Below are 17,477 nucleotides of genomic sequence, written 5' to 3' on the forward strand. Positions count from 1 at the left end.
TGTAGAATACTTGTAGTACAATTTCCTTTACAAAAAGCTTGAAAACACACAAGACAATACTGTCCAATATTTCTTACAGATAGCTGTTATCGTATAAAATAGTATAGACACATTATAGGAAATCAGGGCCATGATTATCTCCAGAAGAAAAAAGGGAATGATTTTCCTTAAAAAAAAAAAAAAAAAAAAAGACAAAATATTAGGACCTGATAAGGAGAGGCAGTATGCTATTCTTTGTAACTTTTCTATCACTGTGAAATATTTAATAATTGAATCCTCAAACCTTTTTTTTTTTTTTTTTTTACAGAGACAGAGCGAGAGTCCAAGAGAGGGATAGATAGGGACAGACAGGAACGGAGAGAGATGAGAAGCATCAATCATCAGTTTTTCGTTGCAACACCTTAGTTGTTCATTGATTGCTCTCTCATATGTGCCTTGGCCGCGGGCCTTCAGCAGACCGAGTAACCCCTTGCTTGAGCCAGCGACCTTGGGTCCAAGCTGGTGAGCTTTGCTCAAACCAGATGAGTCCGCACTCACGCTGGCGAACTCGGGGTCTCAAACCTGGGTCCTCCGCATCCCAGTCCGATGCTCCATCCACTGCGCCACTGCCTGGTCAGGCCTCAAACTTATTTTTGAACATGGCTCATTATTTTGAATACATTAACATGGCTCAAAATCAAAAGGCAGAAAAGATACAGTATAGTTTGAAACTTAAATCTCTTTCTCACGTTTGGCCCAACCATATCCTCTCCCAGAGGAAAATAAAATTCTTTCTCCAATGCCCGTCCAGGGGGTACTTATGAAGTCACAGGAGAATTTGTCAATCTACATTTCCCCTTTTTATTAATTTTGTATATAACTTCATATACCTCCCACTGTTCATTGTATGGATAACCATATTTTATTAACATTTGGGTTTCCTCTCGTTGTTTGCTACTGCAAACAATTTTGACCTGAAAATCATTGAGATGTGCCATATATGCAGCAGTTACCTGAGGAAAATTTCTTAGATACAAAACTGCTGGATCATTTTAATTTTAGTGTATGTCTTTTTTTTTTTTTTTTTTTTCATTTTTCTGAAGCTGGAAACAGGGAGAGACAGTCAGACAGACTCCCGCATGCGCCCGACCGGAATCCACCCGGCACGCCCACCAGGGGCGATGCTCTGCCCACCAGGGGGCGATGCTCTGCCCATCCTGGGCGTCACCATGTTGCGACCAGAGCCACTCTAGCGCCTGAGGCAGAGGCCACAGAGCCATCCCCAGCGCCCGGGCCATCTTTGCTCCAATGGAGCCTTGGCTGCGGGAGGGGAAGAGAGAGACAGAGAGGGAAAGCGCGGCGGAGGGGTGGAGAAGCAAATGGGCGCTTCTCCTGTGTGCCCTGGCCGGGAATCGAACCCGGGTCCTCCGCACGCTAGGCCGACGCTCTACCGCTGAGCCAACCGGCCAGGGCTTAGTGTATGTCATTTTAATAGAATAGATATTGCCAAATTGCCCTCCATAAAAATTGTATCATTTTATTTTCCCACCAGCAAAAGTATGAGAACCTGATTCTAACTCACACTCTTTTTTTTTTTTTTCTGTCTTTTTCTGAAGCCGGAAACGGGAGAGACGGTCAGACAGACTCCCGCATGCCCCCGACCGGGATCCACCCCGGCACGCCCACCAGGGGGCAACGCTCTGCCCACCAGGGGGCGATGCTCTGCCCCTCCAGGGCATTGCTCTGTTGCGACCAGAGCCACTCTAACGCCTGGGGCAGAGACCAAGGAGCCATCCCCAGCGCCTGGGCCATCTTTGCTCCAGTGGAACCTCAGCTGCGGAAGGGGAAGAGAGAGACAGAGAGGAAGGAGAGGGGGAGGGGTGGAGAAGCAGATGGGCGCTTCTCCTGTGTGCCCTGGCCGGGAATCAAACCCGGGACTTCTGAACGCCAGGCCGACGCTCTACCACTGAGCCAACCGGCCAGGGCCACACTCTTTCTTTTTAATATTTGTTGACTTAACAGTTGAAAAACAGCATCTCACCTGACCAGGCGGTGATGCAGTGGATAGAGCGTTGGCTGGGACGCTGAGGACCCATGTTCAAAACCTGGAGGTAGCCGGCTTGAGCGCAGGCTCATCCAGCTTGAGCATGGGATCATAGACATGATCCCATAGTTGCCGACTTAAGCCCAAAGGTCACTGGCTTGAGCAAGGAGTCATTAGCTTGACCCCCAGGTCAAGCCATGTATGAGAAAGCAATCTAAGGGCCACACCTATGAATTGATGCTTCTCATCTCTCTCCCTTCCTGTCTGTCTGTCCCTGTCTGTCCACCCCCCTCTCAGTAAAAAATCAAAACAAAACAAAAAATTGCCCTGGCCAGTTGGCTCAGTGGTAGAGGGTCAGCCCAGTGTGTGGAAGTCCCAGGTTCAATTCCCGGTCAGGGCACACAGAAGAAACGCCCAACTGCTTCTCCACCCCTCCCCCTCTCCTTCCTCTCTATCTCTCTCTTCCCCTCCCGCAGCCAAGGCTCAATTGGAGCCCAGGCGCTGAGGACAGCTCCATGGCCTCAGCCTCAGGCACTATAATGGCTCCTGCTGGAGTGGAACAACGCCCCAGATGGGCCAAGCATCGCCCCCTGGTGGGCATGCTAGGTGGATCCCAGTCAGGTGCATACAGGAGTCTGTCTGCCTCCCCACTTCTAACTTCAGAAAAATACAACAAACAAACAAACAAAAACAATACAGCATCTCAGTGTAACTGTTTTGGTAATTGACAAAATAAATACTTAAAGTGCGATGTAGTGCATTCTTTGTGATTCCTTCCCCATGTTTGTCTTTCTGAAATAATGTTCTTGGACATAGATAAAAGTAAAGTGATTTCCAGGAGGAGGGGAGGAGGGGGAGGGGGCTGAGGGAAGGGGAGTAAAGAGGGACAAATATAGGGTGACAGAAAAGCATTTTGGCCCTGGCCAGTTGGCTCAGCGGTAGAGCGTCGGCCTGGCGTGTGGGGGACCCGGGTTCGATTCCTGGCCAGGGCACATAGGAGAAGCGCCCATTTGCTTCTCCATCCCCCCCTCCTTCCTCTCTGTCTCTCTCTTCCCCTCCTGCAGCCAAGGCTCCATTGGAGCAAAAATGGCCCGGGCGCTGGGGATGGCTCCTTGGCCTCTGCCCCAGGCGCTAGAGTGGCTCTGGTCGGGGCAGAGCATCGCCCCCTGGTGGGCAGAGCATCACCCCTGGTGGGCGTGCCGGGTGGATCCCGGTCAGGCGCATGCGGGAGTCTGTCTGTCTCTTCCCGTTTCCAGCTTCAGAAAAATACAAAAAAAAAAAAAAAAAAAGAAAAGCATTTTACCGTGGATGATGGGGATACAACAAAATCAACAGTTCAAATACTAGAGAAATGTTTACCTGAAAGCTATGTACTCTTATTGATCAATGTCACCCCATTAAATTTAACTTTCTAAATAAAATTATTTTTAAAGAGACTGTTCTTAAGAGCTCACTCGCTGGCACTTTCCCTTCTCTTGTTCATTTTACAGGGGTTATGCATGAAGCCCTCTCTAGATTGTTTCTTCTGCCCCATAACATTTTAGCCATCACAGTAAGGCCCCTCCATTCTGTCCTTTCAGAGCTGTAAAGATGAGCAGGAAGCTTTATATCCCAATAAGTACAAACTGAAGGGTATAAAACAAATTTTTATGAATTCATGTATGACAGAGTCATGAATTTTCAACTCAAATCATCTACTATTGAATAGGCAACTATTCCTCTGCAGGGCCCCAAAACAGCGCCTGCCTTCACGAACCTCAATCTTTGGCAGCATGAAGCCAGGTCTGCAACGAAGGGAGAGGGACAGTTCGGGAAAAGGAGAGGAGGGAGTGGATCCTGATTTCCAGACGAGAAAGCCTTCGTAGAGGTACCGACTCTGCGGCGCTCTGGAATGAGTTTCCCAGAAAGCGGAGTTGAAGCATCGTAGAGCGTCAAACCTGAGACCCCGGCCCGGCCCCACGGAGGCCCGGCGCGAGGGAGGCCCCAGGGAGGAGCCGCAGGAGGTGGTGGCGGCTCCGAGGCTCGGGATCGCCCAGGATTGGAAACTGTCAGAACTGGCGGCCACCGCTTCAGGACCTTAGATTTTGCACTGACAGTGCGATCTCCGGCTTCCCTCAGGAAACCGCGCGAGCTGGCTAACGAGGCTGAGCTCCTTCGGCTACAGTCCGGGAACCCCGACCCTCGGCCGGGCGCGAGGCTGAGGAAACTGAGGCTCGCAGGCCGAGGTCCAAGGTCACACCAGGTGGCGGCAGCCCAGTCTGGACCCGCCCGCCTGTTGCAGAACCCGCTCGCCCAGCGCCGAGTGTTGCTGCCGGGAAGGCCGCGCTCGGACCCACTGCGGGCAACTGGGCCGCGCAGCGCAAAGGCCCCGGACCTCAGAGAGCGGCAGCTCCGCGAACCGCCGCGCTCGGGGGTCCTACCCGCCGCGCCCCCGCCACGTCAAGCCCCGGGCTCTCCTCAGGCCGCCACCCCCGCGCCTCCAGTCCGTGCCCGCCCCCGCGTTGCCGGGTCCCCTACCCTGCTCGCCCGGGTCCCACGCTCTCGCCCGGTGCCAGCCCCCCCTCGATCCCCCACTCTTCCAGCCTTCCGGCCCGCGCCTCGCAGCTCACCTGGAGTCGCCGTCAGCCGAGGCCGCACTCGCGGGAAGCGGGGGCGGGCAGGCTGTCGGCCGCGGGGCGGGGCCTCGGGTGCATCACGTGGTCGCGCCGCGCAGGCGCCTGGCAGGTGGGGGACTGAGGTGGGGCACTGGCTGGGGTCGTCGCCTGGCGGCGGGTGTAGTTGGATCCCGCCAGGCGTGAAGGGAGGGGCGCAGCTCGCAGCCGCCACCCTTCCGGGAGGGCGGCTATGGTTTCAGCTCAGCGAAGGGCCCCGCCGTCTCATCTGGCGCAGCTCCAGGCATACGGCCGTACTCAACGATTCAACGAGTGAACAAGAGAAGGAATGCTTTTACGCGAGAGGCGCACCCTGTAAATTCATTTTCTCCTTCCTTCTCCGGTCTTTCCCTTGCTTCCTCCCTCACTCCCTAGTTCCCAGTCTCCCTCATTTTCTCCCTTCTTTTTCACTCATTACCTCCTTTCCCACTCATTACCTCCTTATTCATTCCCTCCATCCCTCCCGCATTCCCGCCATTCCTCCCTCATTCCCTCCATCCCTCCCTCATTCCCTTCTCTCATTCACTCATTCTCATTCATTTATTTTCTCCCTCTTATTCCCTCCTTCGTTGCCTCTCATTGACACATTCGTTCTCTCTACTTCTCTCCCCACTTCCCTCTCTCACTCATTCACTTCCTATTTCTGAGACCCATAAGTCGACTGTGACTGCTGGTTGCCTGCCCTCTGCTGGGTGTTGAGGAGAGGAGATAAATACAGCCAGTAGGAACAGGTGTTTTCCAGTTTACTGAGATTCTGGAGTAAATCCAATTCCCAGCCCTAAGGCCTGGACCCAGTATTCTGCCCTTGGCATTCATTTCTCTCCTCATCTCCAAGAGGATCCCATCCTCTGAGGCTCATCTGTAAAGGGCGCATCCAGAAGTTAGAGCCAGCAGACCCTCGTAATACATACGTTCATGGTGTCCTACCCTGCCAGATGGCCCGTGGTTAAAAAGTTCGAGGGGAATGTAAAAGAGGAAGACAATAAATGAAAGGGCTGACCAGTGGTGCAGTGGATGGAGCGTCAAACCTAGGATACTGAAGTCTGAGGTGCGAAACCCCAAGGTTGCTGGCTTGACCATGGGGTGCTGGCTTGAGTGAAGAATCACTAACATGATCCCATGGTCGCTGGCTTGAGCAATGGGTCACTGGCTCAGCTGGAACCCTCTTTGAGAAGCAATCAATGAACAACTAAAGTGCACAACTATGAATTGATGCTTCTCTCTCCCTTCCTGTCTGCTTCTGTCTCTCTCTTGCTAAAATAAATAAATAAATAAATAAATAATAGATGAAAGAGAAGCTCTGTCCTGGCTGAGTCCAGAGAGCTGCCTGGAGGTCCAGACAAGGACCAGAAGAGTAGGATCAGCCTCCAGGAGCAGAAATTATCAATTGGAGTGGGCTTTTGCAAAGGCTTTCTGGAAAAGGTGACCCCCATCCCACATTGTGTAACAGATGAGGACTTTTTTTCTTTTCTTTTTTCTTTATTTTCTTTATTTTTTACAGAGACAGAGAGTGAGTCAGAGATAGGGATAGACAGGGACAGACAGACAGGAACGGAGTGAGATAAGAAGCATCAATCATTAGGGTTTTTTTTTTCATTGCGCATTGCAACACCTTAGTTGTTCATTGATTGCTCTCTCATATGTGCCTTGACCGCGAGTCTTCAGCAGACCAAGTAACCCCTTAACTGGAGCCAGGGACCTTGGGATCAAGCTGGTTGGCTTTTTTTTTTTCTTTTTTCTCAAACCAGATGAGCCCGCGCTCAAGCTGGCGACCTCGGGGGTCTCGAACCTGGGTCCCCTGCATCCCAGTCTGACTCTCTATCCACTGCGCCACCGCCTGGTCAGGCAGATGAGGACTTTTGAGGAGTGAGAAAAGTATTCCAGGAATGGGACAGAGTTAGCAAGGCATGGAAGTGAGATCCAGAGAAGTGAGTGGTCAAAAGGCTGCCAGGGGCCTGACCCGTGGTGGCGCAGTGAATAAAGCATTGACCTTGAAATGCTGAGGTCGCCGGTTCAAAACCCTGGGCTTGCCTGGTCAAGGCACATATGGGAGTTGATGCTTCCAGCTCCTCCCCCCCTTCTCTCTCTCTGTCTCTCCTCTCTCTCTCTCTCTCTCTCTCTCTCTCTGTCTCTCCCTCTCCTCTCTAAAATGAATAAATTAAAAAAAAAAAAAAGGCTGCCAGGAATTTCTGAGTCTGAAGGAAAAGTTGAGGACCAGACCCTGGCTTCTGGAGGTAGATGTGGCCCAGAGGGCAGCCTTCAGCCAGAGCAGGCAGATGCCAGTGTTAGTTGCAGAGCCTGAACTGGAGAGTGGGAGGAAGCAGAGCAAGGGAGAAGCAGTGAAGTTGTCTCTAGTTGGTAGGGGTGAGGACAGGGGCAATGCTGGTTGGCGATCTGGAAAGGAGGCAGGTTCCCCAGTACATATTAGTGATGGATGGATAAATAAGGGTGAGCCCAAGAGATGGAGGGTAACAATAGGACTACCCCAGTTACAACGAGGCTAGAGCAAGAGCAGGTTTAGGGGAAGACAAGGCCTACCTTGGCACCAGATAGGGTAAGGAATCTGCAGATATCCAACTGAGGACCTTTCTGGGGAAGTCAGTCTAGAGGTGAGGTCATGAACATATCATTTTAGCTGGAGGTTATGCACCAAGCCAGAACAAATATGAGGAAAAGGAGAGTGGACTAAGGACAGTACAAGAGGCACACTGGTTTTCCAGAGGGTACCCAGAGAACAGGAACCCACAGAGTGAACAGGAAAAGCAATCTCAAAGGCCCAGTGGAGCCAGGTGTGAGGGTGGTCCCAGAGGGTAGAGAATGCAAAGTCCCTAGATCTGCAACAGGGAAGCTTTTTTTTTTTAATTTTTTTTTAATTTTTATTTTTTTTACAGAGACAGAGAGTGAGTCAGAGAGAGGGATAAACAGGGACAGACAGACAGGAACAGAGAGAGATGAGAAGCATCAATCATTAGTTTTTCATTGCACGTTGCAACACCTTAGTTGTTCATTGATTGCTTTCTCATACTTGCCTTGACCGCGGGCCTTCAGCAGACCGAGTAACCCCTTGCTGGAGCCAGTGACCTTGGGTTCAAGCTGGTGAGCTTTTGGTCAAACCAGATGAGCCCACGCTCAAGCTGGCGACCTCGGGGTCTCGAACCTGGGTCGTCTGCATCCCAGTCCGACGCTCTATCCACTGCGCCACCGCCTGGTCAGGCAACAGGGAAGCTTTTGATGTGTTCACAGGAGCCCTATACTTGGAGTGGTAGAAGCCAGCCTACTATGACTGGTGTGAAAGGAGGTGAGGACAGGAAGATTGTAGGGATAGGCCTGGCCTCTGAGATGCAGACAGATGGGACCACAGTTTGAGGGGAGAAACTGAAAGAGCACCTTAAGGGTAGGAGGGAGGAGCTAGTGGGTAGAAAGAGCAAGGATGAGTGAGGGGGAGGAGGCCCAAAGAAGGTGGAGTGCTGGCTTGGCCAGGACTGAAGGAAGAGGACATTCCCCAGTCTTCTCTGAATGAGAGGGACCATCAACTCAAAATATACCCCAATCAAATCACTGGTTTCCCCACTGGAATGTTACAGAGGAGGGGGGTAGCAAGATAAGCTGAGGCATCAGAGCTGTGGTGTGCAGGATAATCTGGAGTCCTCCCATGGATGTGTTCCCATTCCCTGAAGTTGTGACATTTATCTGGTCCTTCATAGCTGTATTCCAAACACCTTGAATAGGCTGGCATTCAATAAGTTATTAAGTAAAAACAGGCCAAAGGAATTAGAATAGAGAGAAATGAAAAGCAGAAGGACTGGCTAAAGAACTGGTATAGATAATGGTAGACTTTCAAGGCCTCAACCCAGTAGCAGATATCTCAAAGTAAAAGACAGACATACTTGTGTGCAAAACAATTTTATCACAGCCATCCCAAACAAACAAAAAAGTCTGACCTGTGGTGGCGCAGTGGATAAAGCATCGACCTGGAAATGCTGAGGTCACCGGTTCGAAACCCTGGGCTTGCCTGGTCAAGGCACATATGGGAGTTGATGCTTCCAGCTCCTCCCCCCCGTCTCTCTCCTCTCTAAAAATGAATAAATAAAATAAAAATAAAATAAAAACAAAAAACAATTGAGGAAACGTTTGCAACAAAATTGACAGCAATAGATAAGTAGTCTTAGTATATAAAAAATTCATACAAAACAATAAGAAAAGAGAATTAAGATCCCAATAATAACATGGAAATAGACATGAATAGATGAATAGATAGCACTCAAACAAGAACAAAAAGTATAATACATGAGAGACTCATCAATATCAGTGAAAGTTAAAAGAATACTAATGACAAAATATATCAGCAAATACATTTGCAACATATGGAAGAGACAAAAGATTATTGTCCAGAATGTGTAAGAAACTTCTAAACAATAATTAGGAAATCAACCAGCCAGAAAAATGGTAAAGGATATCTAATGCAAACTCACAGAAAAGGAAATCCCAGTAGATGTAAAGAAAGGAAATTGAGCCTGACCAGGCGGTGGTGCAGTGGATAGAGCATCAGACTGGGATGCAGAGGACCCAGGTTCGAGATCCCGAGGTCACCAGCTTGAGCATGGGCTCATCTGGTCTGAGCAAAGCTCACCAGCTTGGACCCAAGGTTGCTGGCTCAAGTGAGGGTTACTCGGTCTGCTGTAACCCCACGGTCAAGGCACATATGAGAAAGCAATCAATGAACAACTAAGGTGTCGCAACGAAAAACTAATGATTAATTCTTCTCATCTCTCCGTTCCTGTCTCTGACTCTCTCTCTCTGTCTCTGTAAAAAAAAAAAAAAAAAAAAAAAAAGGAAATTGAGTTCAATCTCATTAGTAATCAGGAAATGCAAATGATATACCACATTTCCACACATCGTTAGAAAAAAATTATTTTGACACTTATAAAACAGTAAGAGCCTTGGCCAAATAGTTCATTTGGTTAGAGCATCATCCCAACAAACTGAGGCTGCAGGTTCCATCTCCAGTCAGGGCACATACAAAGATCAACCAATGACAGCATCAATGAACGGAGCAACAAAATCAGTGTGTGTGTGTGTGTGTGTGTGTGCGCGCGCGCGCGCGCGCGCGCGCGCGCGTGCGCACTACTGGACCAAAGTCCGTGTGCCCCACACTTCAAAAATGCCAAAACTCAGCCCTGGGCCCTGGCCGGTTGGTTTAGTGGTAGAGTGTCAGCCTGGCGTGTAGAAGTCCCGGGTTCGATTTCCAGCCAGGGCACACAGGAGAAGTGCCCATCTGCTTCTCCACCCCTCCCCTTCTCCTTCCTCTCTGTCTCTCTCTTCCCCTCCCGCAGCCTAGGCTCCATTGGAGCAAAGATGGCCCGGGCGCTGGGGATGGCTCCTTGGCCTCTGCCCCAGGCGCTAGAGTGGCTCTGGTCGCAACAGAGCGATGCCCTGGAGGGGCAGAGCATCGCCCCCTGGTGGGCAGAGCTTCGCCCCTGGTGGGCGTGCTGAGTGGATCCCGGTCGGGCGCATATGGGAGTCTGTCTGACTGTCTCTCCCCATTTCCAGCTTCAGAAAAATACAAAAAATAAACAACAAACCTCAGCCCTGTCTGGTTCGCTCAGTGGTACAGCGTCGACCTGGTGTGCAGGAGTCCCAGGTTCGATTCCTGGCCAGGGCACACAGGAGAAGCACCCATCTGCTTCTCTACCCCTCCCCCTCTCCTTCCTCTCTGTCTTTCTTCCCCTCCCGCAGCCAAGGCTCCATTGGAGCAAACTTGGCCCGGGCGCTGAGGATGACTCCATATGGCCTCTGCCTCAGGAGTTAGAATGGCTCTGGTTACAACAGAGTGACACCCCAGAAGGGCAGAGCATCACCCCCTGGTGGGCATGCAGGGTGGATCCTGGTCAGGCGCATGCGGGAGTCTGTCTGACTGCCTCCCTGTTTCCAACTTCAGAAAAACACAAAACCAAAAACGAAACAAACAAACAAACAAAAAAAACCCCGCCAAAACTCAAAATGTCAGAGTTTGAAGTAAGGAAATGTTTACTGATTGAGAAGCCAACTGAGAAGATGGGAGATCTAGTGGTGCTTCAAATCCATCTTAAGATAGTACAGAGTTCAGGCTTCTATTATCTTAAGAGAAGGGAAAATGGGAGGGGCAAGAGGCAAGAGGTGCCAGCAGGAAAAGAGGAAGAGTGTGCTTAGTCTGTTAATCCTAATTGATGTGAGTCAGGTCAAGAGGTTCCTGCAAATCTTGATAAACAATCATTATTTTTGTACATACTTTCCTTATTTCCCTTGGAGAGGCACTTTCTGGTAAGGGGCTGTTTTTGTAAAACATAAGCCTCAAGTAGATTTTCTCTAATTATTAGCATGTCTATATGTAAGTTTAAGCAGAAACTATTATCCTGAAGGCCATGGAAACAAAGCAGGCTTGAACATGATGGTCAGAAAGGCCAGCATTTTACTCTGTTACAATAGTATTATAGGGTTCAATACTATCCCTGGTTTGGTTTCAGGAAGCCACTGATAGGGGTATTACAGTAACTTGTTATGCAACAGCATTGGATAACTAATACCTACAACTGGCAGTAGCTATTATTATTTAAGTAAAATGCAAAGTGGCTCTCTGCAAACCAAAAATTCCATCTATGTTGAAGAAATACCCCCAGATGGAATCATGACAGTATAGTAGAGGATATTTATTGCAGTAGATTTTCAATTGTGTAACAGAGAATGTCCATAAGTAAGCTATGGTGCATTGGTACTGTGGAATGACATGCAGTCGGTGATCTAGGGGCTATGATGTAGCAAAACTTTTATTAAGTGACAAGAACAAATTGTGGAAAGATACATAGTATACCATTTATGTGAGAAACAACTGGAGGTTTGAGGACTGTAGCTATTCATGGCCTTCAGCTCATGGTCTCCATTAAGATGACTTCTTATGATGCCATACTGTTCCAACAGGACTTTATTTGGAAGGTTAAATTTACAAATAACTACTGATTCTTTCAGGAACTTCCAGAGAATCCATTTACCTGAACAATAAGCTACTGAACTAGTCACCATCAGAGGGAACAGTCTTATCTCAGAACAACAGAGAGATTAATTGAGCATCTTAAAAGTCTGTTTACTCTTCAGGGATGCTGCCAACCCTTCAGCTAGGGATGTTAATAACTTCTGAAGTGTTCTTCTGAAGGATGTCAGCCCAATAATAATCAGGCTCCAATACTGAAAGATCCACTCCAAAGGCTTATAAATATAGGGTTGGGCAACAGTAGTTTTACTTGGCCTGACCTGCGGTGGTGCAGTGGGTAAAGTGTCAACTGGATTGCTGAGGTCTTAGATTTGAAACCCCAGGCTTGCCTGGTCAAGGCACATACAGGAGTTGATGCTTCCTGCTCCTGCCCCCTTCTCTCTCTCTCCTCTATCTAAAATGATTAAGTAAAATCTAAAAAAATACATTAAAGGCCCTGGCCGGTTGGCTCAGCGGTAGAGCGTCGGCCTAGCGTGCGGAGGACCCGGGTTCGATTCCGACCAGGGCACACAGGAGAAGCGCCCATTTGCTTCTCCACCCCTCCGCCGCGCTTTCCCTCTCTGTCTCTCTCTTCCCCTCCTGCAGCCAAGGCTCCGTTGGAGCAAAGATGGCCCGGGCGCTGGGGATGGCTCTGTGGCCTCTGCCCAGGCGCTACAGTGGCTCTGGTCGCAACATGGCGACGCCCAGGATGGGCAGAGCATCGCCCCCTGGTGGGCAGAGCGTCGCCCCTGGTGGGCGTGCCGGGTGGATCCCGGTCGGGCGCATGCGGGAGTCTGTCTGGCTGTCTCTCCCTGTTTCCAGCTTCAGAAAAATGAAAAAAAAAAAAAATTAAAAAAATACATTAAAATAAAAATATTGTACTATTTTTCATACAAATAACTGTAAACCTACCTTTGCCCCACCCTGTATAAACATCCTGCTTTTCACTTCCACCTCCCAAAAATTCTATTTTCACACACACAAAATCAACAGTAATTTCTTTCTTTTTTATTTATTGGTTTTTGAGAGAGAAGGTGGGGAAGAGAAAGAGGGAAACAGGGAACAGAGAGAGAGAGAAACGTTGATTTGTAGTTTCACTTAATTATTTATTTATTGGTTGCTTCTTTTTTTTGTTTTTTTGTTTTTTTTTGCATTTTTCCGAGGCTGGAAACGGGGAGGCAGTCAGACAGACTCCCGCATGCGCCCGACTGGGATCCACCCATCATGCCCACCAGGGGGCGATGCTTTGCCCCTCTCCCCGTTGCTCTGTTGCATCCAGAGCCATCCTAGCACCTGAGGCAGAGGCTACAGAGCCATCCTCAGCGGCCGGGCTATCTTTGCTCCAATGGAGCCTTGGCTGCAGGAGGGGAAGAGAGAGACAGAGAGGAAGGAGAGGGGGAGGGGTGGAGAAGCAGATGGGCGCTTCTCCTGTGTGCCCTGGCCAGGAATCGAACCCGGGACTCCTGCATGCCAGGCCGACGCTCTACCACTGAGCCAACCAGCCACGGCGGTTGCTTCTTTTTAAAAAATTTTTTTAGCTTATTGATTTTAGAGAGAGAGGAAGGGAGAGGAAGGGAGAGAGACAGAGAGAAACAAGAAGATAGATCTGTTCCTGTATGTGCCCTGACTCGGGACCGAATCAGCAACCTCTGTGCTTCGGGATGCTGCTCTAGTCAACTAAGCTATCTGGCCAGGGCCGTTGGTTGCTTCTTGTATGTGCCCTCACTGGCGATTGAACCTGCGAACCTATCCTTCTTTGTTTTGTTTTGTTTTTTCTTTACAGGGACAGAGAGAGAGAGAGAGAGAGAGAGAGAGAGAGAGAGAGGGCTAGATAGGGACAGACAGGAACAGAGAGAGATGAGAAGCATCAATCATCAGTTTTTCGTTGCGACACCTTAGTTGTTCATTGATTGCTTTCTCATATGTGCCTTGACCGCGGGCCTTCAGCAGACCGAGTAACCCCTTGCTCGAGCCAGCGACCTTGGGTCTAAGCTGGTGAGCATTTTTTATTTTGCTCAAGCCAGATGAGCCCGCGCTCAAGCTGGTGACCTCGGGGTCTCGAACCTGGGTCCTCGGCATCCCAGTCTGATGCTCTACCCACTGCGCCACCGCCTGGTCAGAGTCTTAAGTCCCTTTTAATTTTGTGGTTCTCTTCCATCTTATATTTTTCTTCCTGTTAAAAAAACTGTGTCCTTTGTCTTGTGGTCTTATCTAGGTTAAATTTCAGTTTATAATTTGAAAATCGCTGGTGGGTATACAACATGCTCTCTCTGAATGATGGGATGTATAATGATCAGCTCTTTCTAAAGTTTCTACCACACATTGCTTTTAATTTTAATTTTTTAAATTTATTTTTACAGGGACAGAGAGAGAGTCAGAGAGAGGGATAGATAGGGACAGACAGGTACAGAGAGAGATGAGAAGCATTAATTATCAGTTTTTCGTTGCGACACCTTAGTTGTTCATTTATTGCTTTCTCATATGTGCCTTGACCATGGGCCTTCAGCAGACTGAGTGACCCCTTGCTCAAGCCAGTGACCTTGGGTCCAAGCTGGTAAGCTTTTTCTTTCTTTCTTTTTTTTTTTTTGTTCAAGCCAGATGAGCCTGCACTCAAGCTGGCAACTTTGGGGTCTCGAACCTGGGTCCTCCCGCATCCCAGTCCGACGCTCTATCCACTGCGCCACCACCTGGTCAGGCCACACATTGCTTTTAGAAATATTAACCACCCCCCACCTCCACACACATAAGTGATGGAAAGCTCCAGGCCAAACAATAAAGGGGTTACATCTGGCAGGTGCTAGGATGGGATGAAGGGGAGTTCAGCACCTTCCAAGGACAGAGCACCAAAGCAAGAAGGGGGATCAGAGGTTCCCTATGTGAGGCTGGAGGGAGAGAGCCAGAGGCTCAAAGAGCATGTCTAAGGCTTTCTCTAGAGGGACAGTTCATCTGTCTGGAATGCTTCTAGCTCCCACCTTCTGCAGGACCCAGGATGGTACCCACAGAAATGTGTGGCAAGACAGGATCTAGCCATAACCTCAAAGGGTGGGGAATACAAGTTCAGGCATCTGCACAACTTCAGCTCCTATCAATCCTTCTTAACTGTTTGTTTTCCTTCTGTTTTTTGCCTTTTAATAGAGAAACGAAGGGAAAGAGAAAGGGATAAGGATAGAGATGAGAAGAATCAACTCATAGTTGCTTTACTTTTGTTGGGGGGCTAAAGCCCAGCCAGTGACTCCTTGCTCAAGCCAGCAACCATGGCATCATTTTTTCTTTTACAGGGACAGAGAGAGAGTCAGAGAGAGGGTTAGATACAGAGAGAGGGATAGATATGGACAGACAGACAGGAACGGAGAGAGATGAGAAGCATCAATCATCAGGGTTTTTTTGTTGCGACACCTTAGTTGTTCATTGATTGCTTTCTCATATATGCCTTGACCGCGGGCCTTCAGCAGACCGAGTAACCCCTTGCTTGAGCCAGCGACCTTGGGTCCAAGCTGGCCAGCTTTTTGCTCAAGCCAGATGAGCCCGCGCTCAAACTGGAGACCTCGGGGTCTTGAGCCTGGGTCCTCTGCATCCCAGTCCGACGTCCTATCCACTGTGCCACCGCCTGGTCAGACCCATGACATGCTCAAGCCTGAGACACCACGCTTAAGCTTGTGAGCCTGTCCTCAAGCCAGATGAGCCGGTGCTAAAGCCTGCGACCTCGCGGTTTCGAACCTGGGACCTCAGCATCCAAGGTTGATGCTCTATCCACTGTACTACCACCGGTGGGGCTGGTCATTCTTTCTTATGCAGTTGTAAGGCAGTCGCAGGAAAGCAGGGCCCAAATCATGTGGGCATAGTACCTGGCGCACAGTAAGCACTGACAAATATTTGATAAAATAAAAAAAATCTCTCCACAGCATCCGCTGTAGTTAGGTAGCAGCTTGGCGTGGTACCCCCCACGAGTGCAGGTCTCCTGGTCTTGGTGAGGCCAGCACACAGTAGGGTCGTAGGAAATGCAGGAGGCCAGGTGTGGGTCTACTGCAAGCAGGACCAGTAGCATTATGGAGGCACGGTTCCTAGCATCGGCTGTCGTCAGCTGGTGGCATCTGGTGTCCCTGCCCTGCGCGACAGTCCCGCTGGGGGAGTTGCGCGTCACTTGAGGGGTACTTGGTGCGCCGAGGTCGTCCGCGCCGGGTCAGAACTCCATTTCCCAAAAAAAAAAAAAGAAAAAAGAACTCCATTTCCCACAGGTCCGCACGCGCAACTCCATTTCCCACAATTCCCGCTCCGCTTCCGGCGCGGTCGAGGCGCTGTGAACGGCTTCCGGGTTTGGGCCTGGCGCTGCGGTTGTGGCGGCGGCGGCCGAGTCGGATACGGGAGGTGGAAGCGGGGGGGACCGGCATGGACGTTTCGGGGCAGGAGACGGACTGGCGGAGCGCCGCCTTCCGGCAGAAGTTGGTCAGTCAAATGTGAGTAGGGATCGGGGCGGCGGCCAGGATTACCGGGCTTTCCCTCATCAGCCCCCCGACTCTGGCGGCGGGCGAGGCCCGGGCTGGACCTGCGGGAGACTTAGGGTACCGGGACCCGCGGGGGTTCGGGGTCGCCGGGAGGACGAAAGTGTCAGGGACCTGCATGTGTCCTAGGGCGCGTTCCTCTTCCGGCGGTCCTCCCTGTTCTCGACCGACACCGACTGCATGCTAGCTTTCCTGGGGCTGAACTGTGAAAACCACCGAACCTTGGCTTATGAGTCATGGTCCTGAGCTTTCTTATTCGTCATTTGTGTTCTTTGGGTGCAGACTTTCCCCTGCTTTGTATCACACTGAGTAAGAAAAAGGAATGGGGCAGCCCGTAGTGACTTTAGCAGGTCTAGATGCTTTGTGATTTCTGTTCCAGAAAAGCGTATCAGGGTGAGAGATTGAAGGGGGCTGGATGGAAGATGATGTTGGTAGGCTAGCTGCTTGGACTGTGAGCAGTGGGGACTGAGGATCTATGAATGTCGCCGGCACCCCCCACCCCTCAGAGTGGACTTTCACGAAGGGCAACTGGAAGAAGCTGTCAGGAAGCCAAAGTTGATTGGGAGGAGGGAGTGAAGAGCTAGTTAGTGTCTCCTCCTGATGGTCTCAGTTGTTGGAACCCCTCAACAGGGGGCTGCCAGTGCACTCTAGGCTTCACCTTAGAGGAACTCCAGCTTTTCACCACCCACTGCTTGTTTCTTTTAGCAGTCTTTTACTGAACTTACTGGTGCTAGCTACAGATTTGCCTGAGACAGCGCCTGCCTCCAGGGAATGTATTACCATAAAGGGACAGTTACAGTGCAGTCTTTTTCCTAAAGGAAGAATTGACAGTTAGTTTGCTTGAGCAGGCCAGGAACAGCGTTGTGAAGTAGGTGAATAAAGTGAGTTCTAAAAAGACAAGTAGTGTGAAGGTCCATCATTCCAAGCTAAGGAGTTGGGAAGTGTGAGCACTCACTGTGTGGAGGATATTGCTGTAGGCTGAGAGTTCCTGGGTTTGAGGAGATAGGAGGTTCAGGAGATGATAATGGAATGAGGGTGAGCAGGTGCTGACACGTTAGTGCTGTGCTAAGGAATTGGGCCTGTGTTGGCATGTGGCCTGCTTTCAAGTAGTGAAATGCCAGAGTTGGAAAGATCCCCTGAGTCCCAGAAGATGGATCAAGAACAGGAGAAGCACTGGCTGGTTGGCTCAGCAGTAGAGTGTTGGCCTGGTGTGTGGAAGTCCTGGGTTCGATTTCCGGTCAGGGCACACAGGATTAGTGACAATCTGCCTCTCCACCCTTCACCCTCCCTCTTCTCTCTCT

The 17,477-nt window shown here is 50.0% G+C and overlaps 3 protein-coding genes across 8 annotated transcripts in view; 2 read left to right on the forward strand and 1 right to left on the reverse strand.

Moving 5' to 3' along the window:
• Positions 1 to 4,708, reverse strand: part of KLHL22 (kelch like family member 22) — a 54,351-nt gene extending 49,643 nt beyond the window's left edge. Inside the window, exon 1 of one of the 2 annotated variants that reach the window (XM_066259898.1) lies at positions 4,633 to 4,708. The gene's annotated coding sequence lies outside the window, so the exon portion shown is untranslated. Of the gene's footprint in view, positions 1 to 4,540; positions 4,612 to 4,632 lie in introns of those variants that run through there. The other variant, XM_066259899.1, reaches the window with a different exon arrangement.
• The window catches only part of ZNF74 (zinc finger protein 74), a 182,051-nt gene that overhangs the window by 95,838 nt on the left and 68,736 nt on the right, over positions 1 to 17,477 (forward strand). The gene's annotated exons all lie outside the window — the stretch shown is intronic.
• The window catches only part of MED15 (mediator complex subunit 15), a 67,563-nt gene continuing 66,077 nt past the window's right edge, over positions 15,992 to 17,477 (forward strand). For 4 of the 5 annotated variants that reach the window (XM_066259901.1, XM_066259903.1, XM_066259902.1 and 1 more), the window contains exon 1: positions 15,992 to 16,131. In XM_066259901.1, the coding sequence (XP_066115998.1) occupies positions 16,064 to 16,131 (68 nt within the window). In that variant the 5' untranslated portion in view covers positions 15,992 to 16,063. The remainder of the gene's footprint in view (positions 16,132 to 17,477) is intronic. The other variant, XM_066259907.1, reaches the window with a different exon arrangement.

The sequence above is a fragment of the Saccopteryx bilineata genome, chromosome 2, assembly GCF_036850765.1.
Source record: "Saccopteryx bilineata isolate mSacBil1 chromosome 2, mSacBil1_pri_phased_curated, whole genome shotgun sequence".
NCBI lineage: Eukaryota > Metazoa > Chordata > Mammalia > Chiroptera > Emballonuridae > Saccopteryx > Saccopteryx bilineata.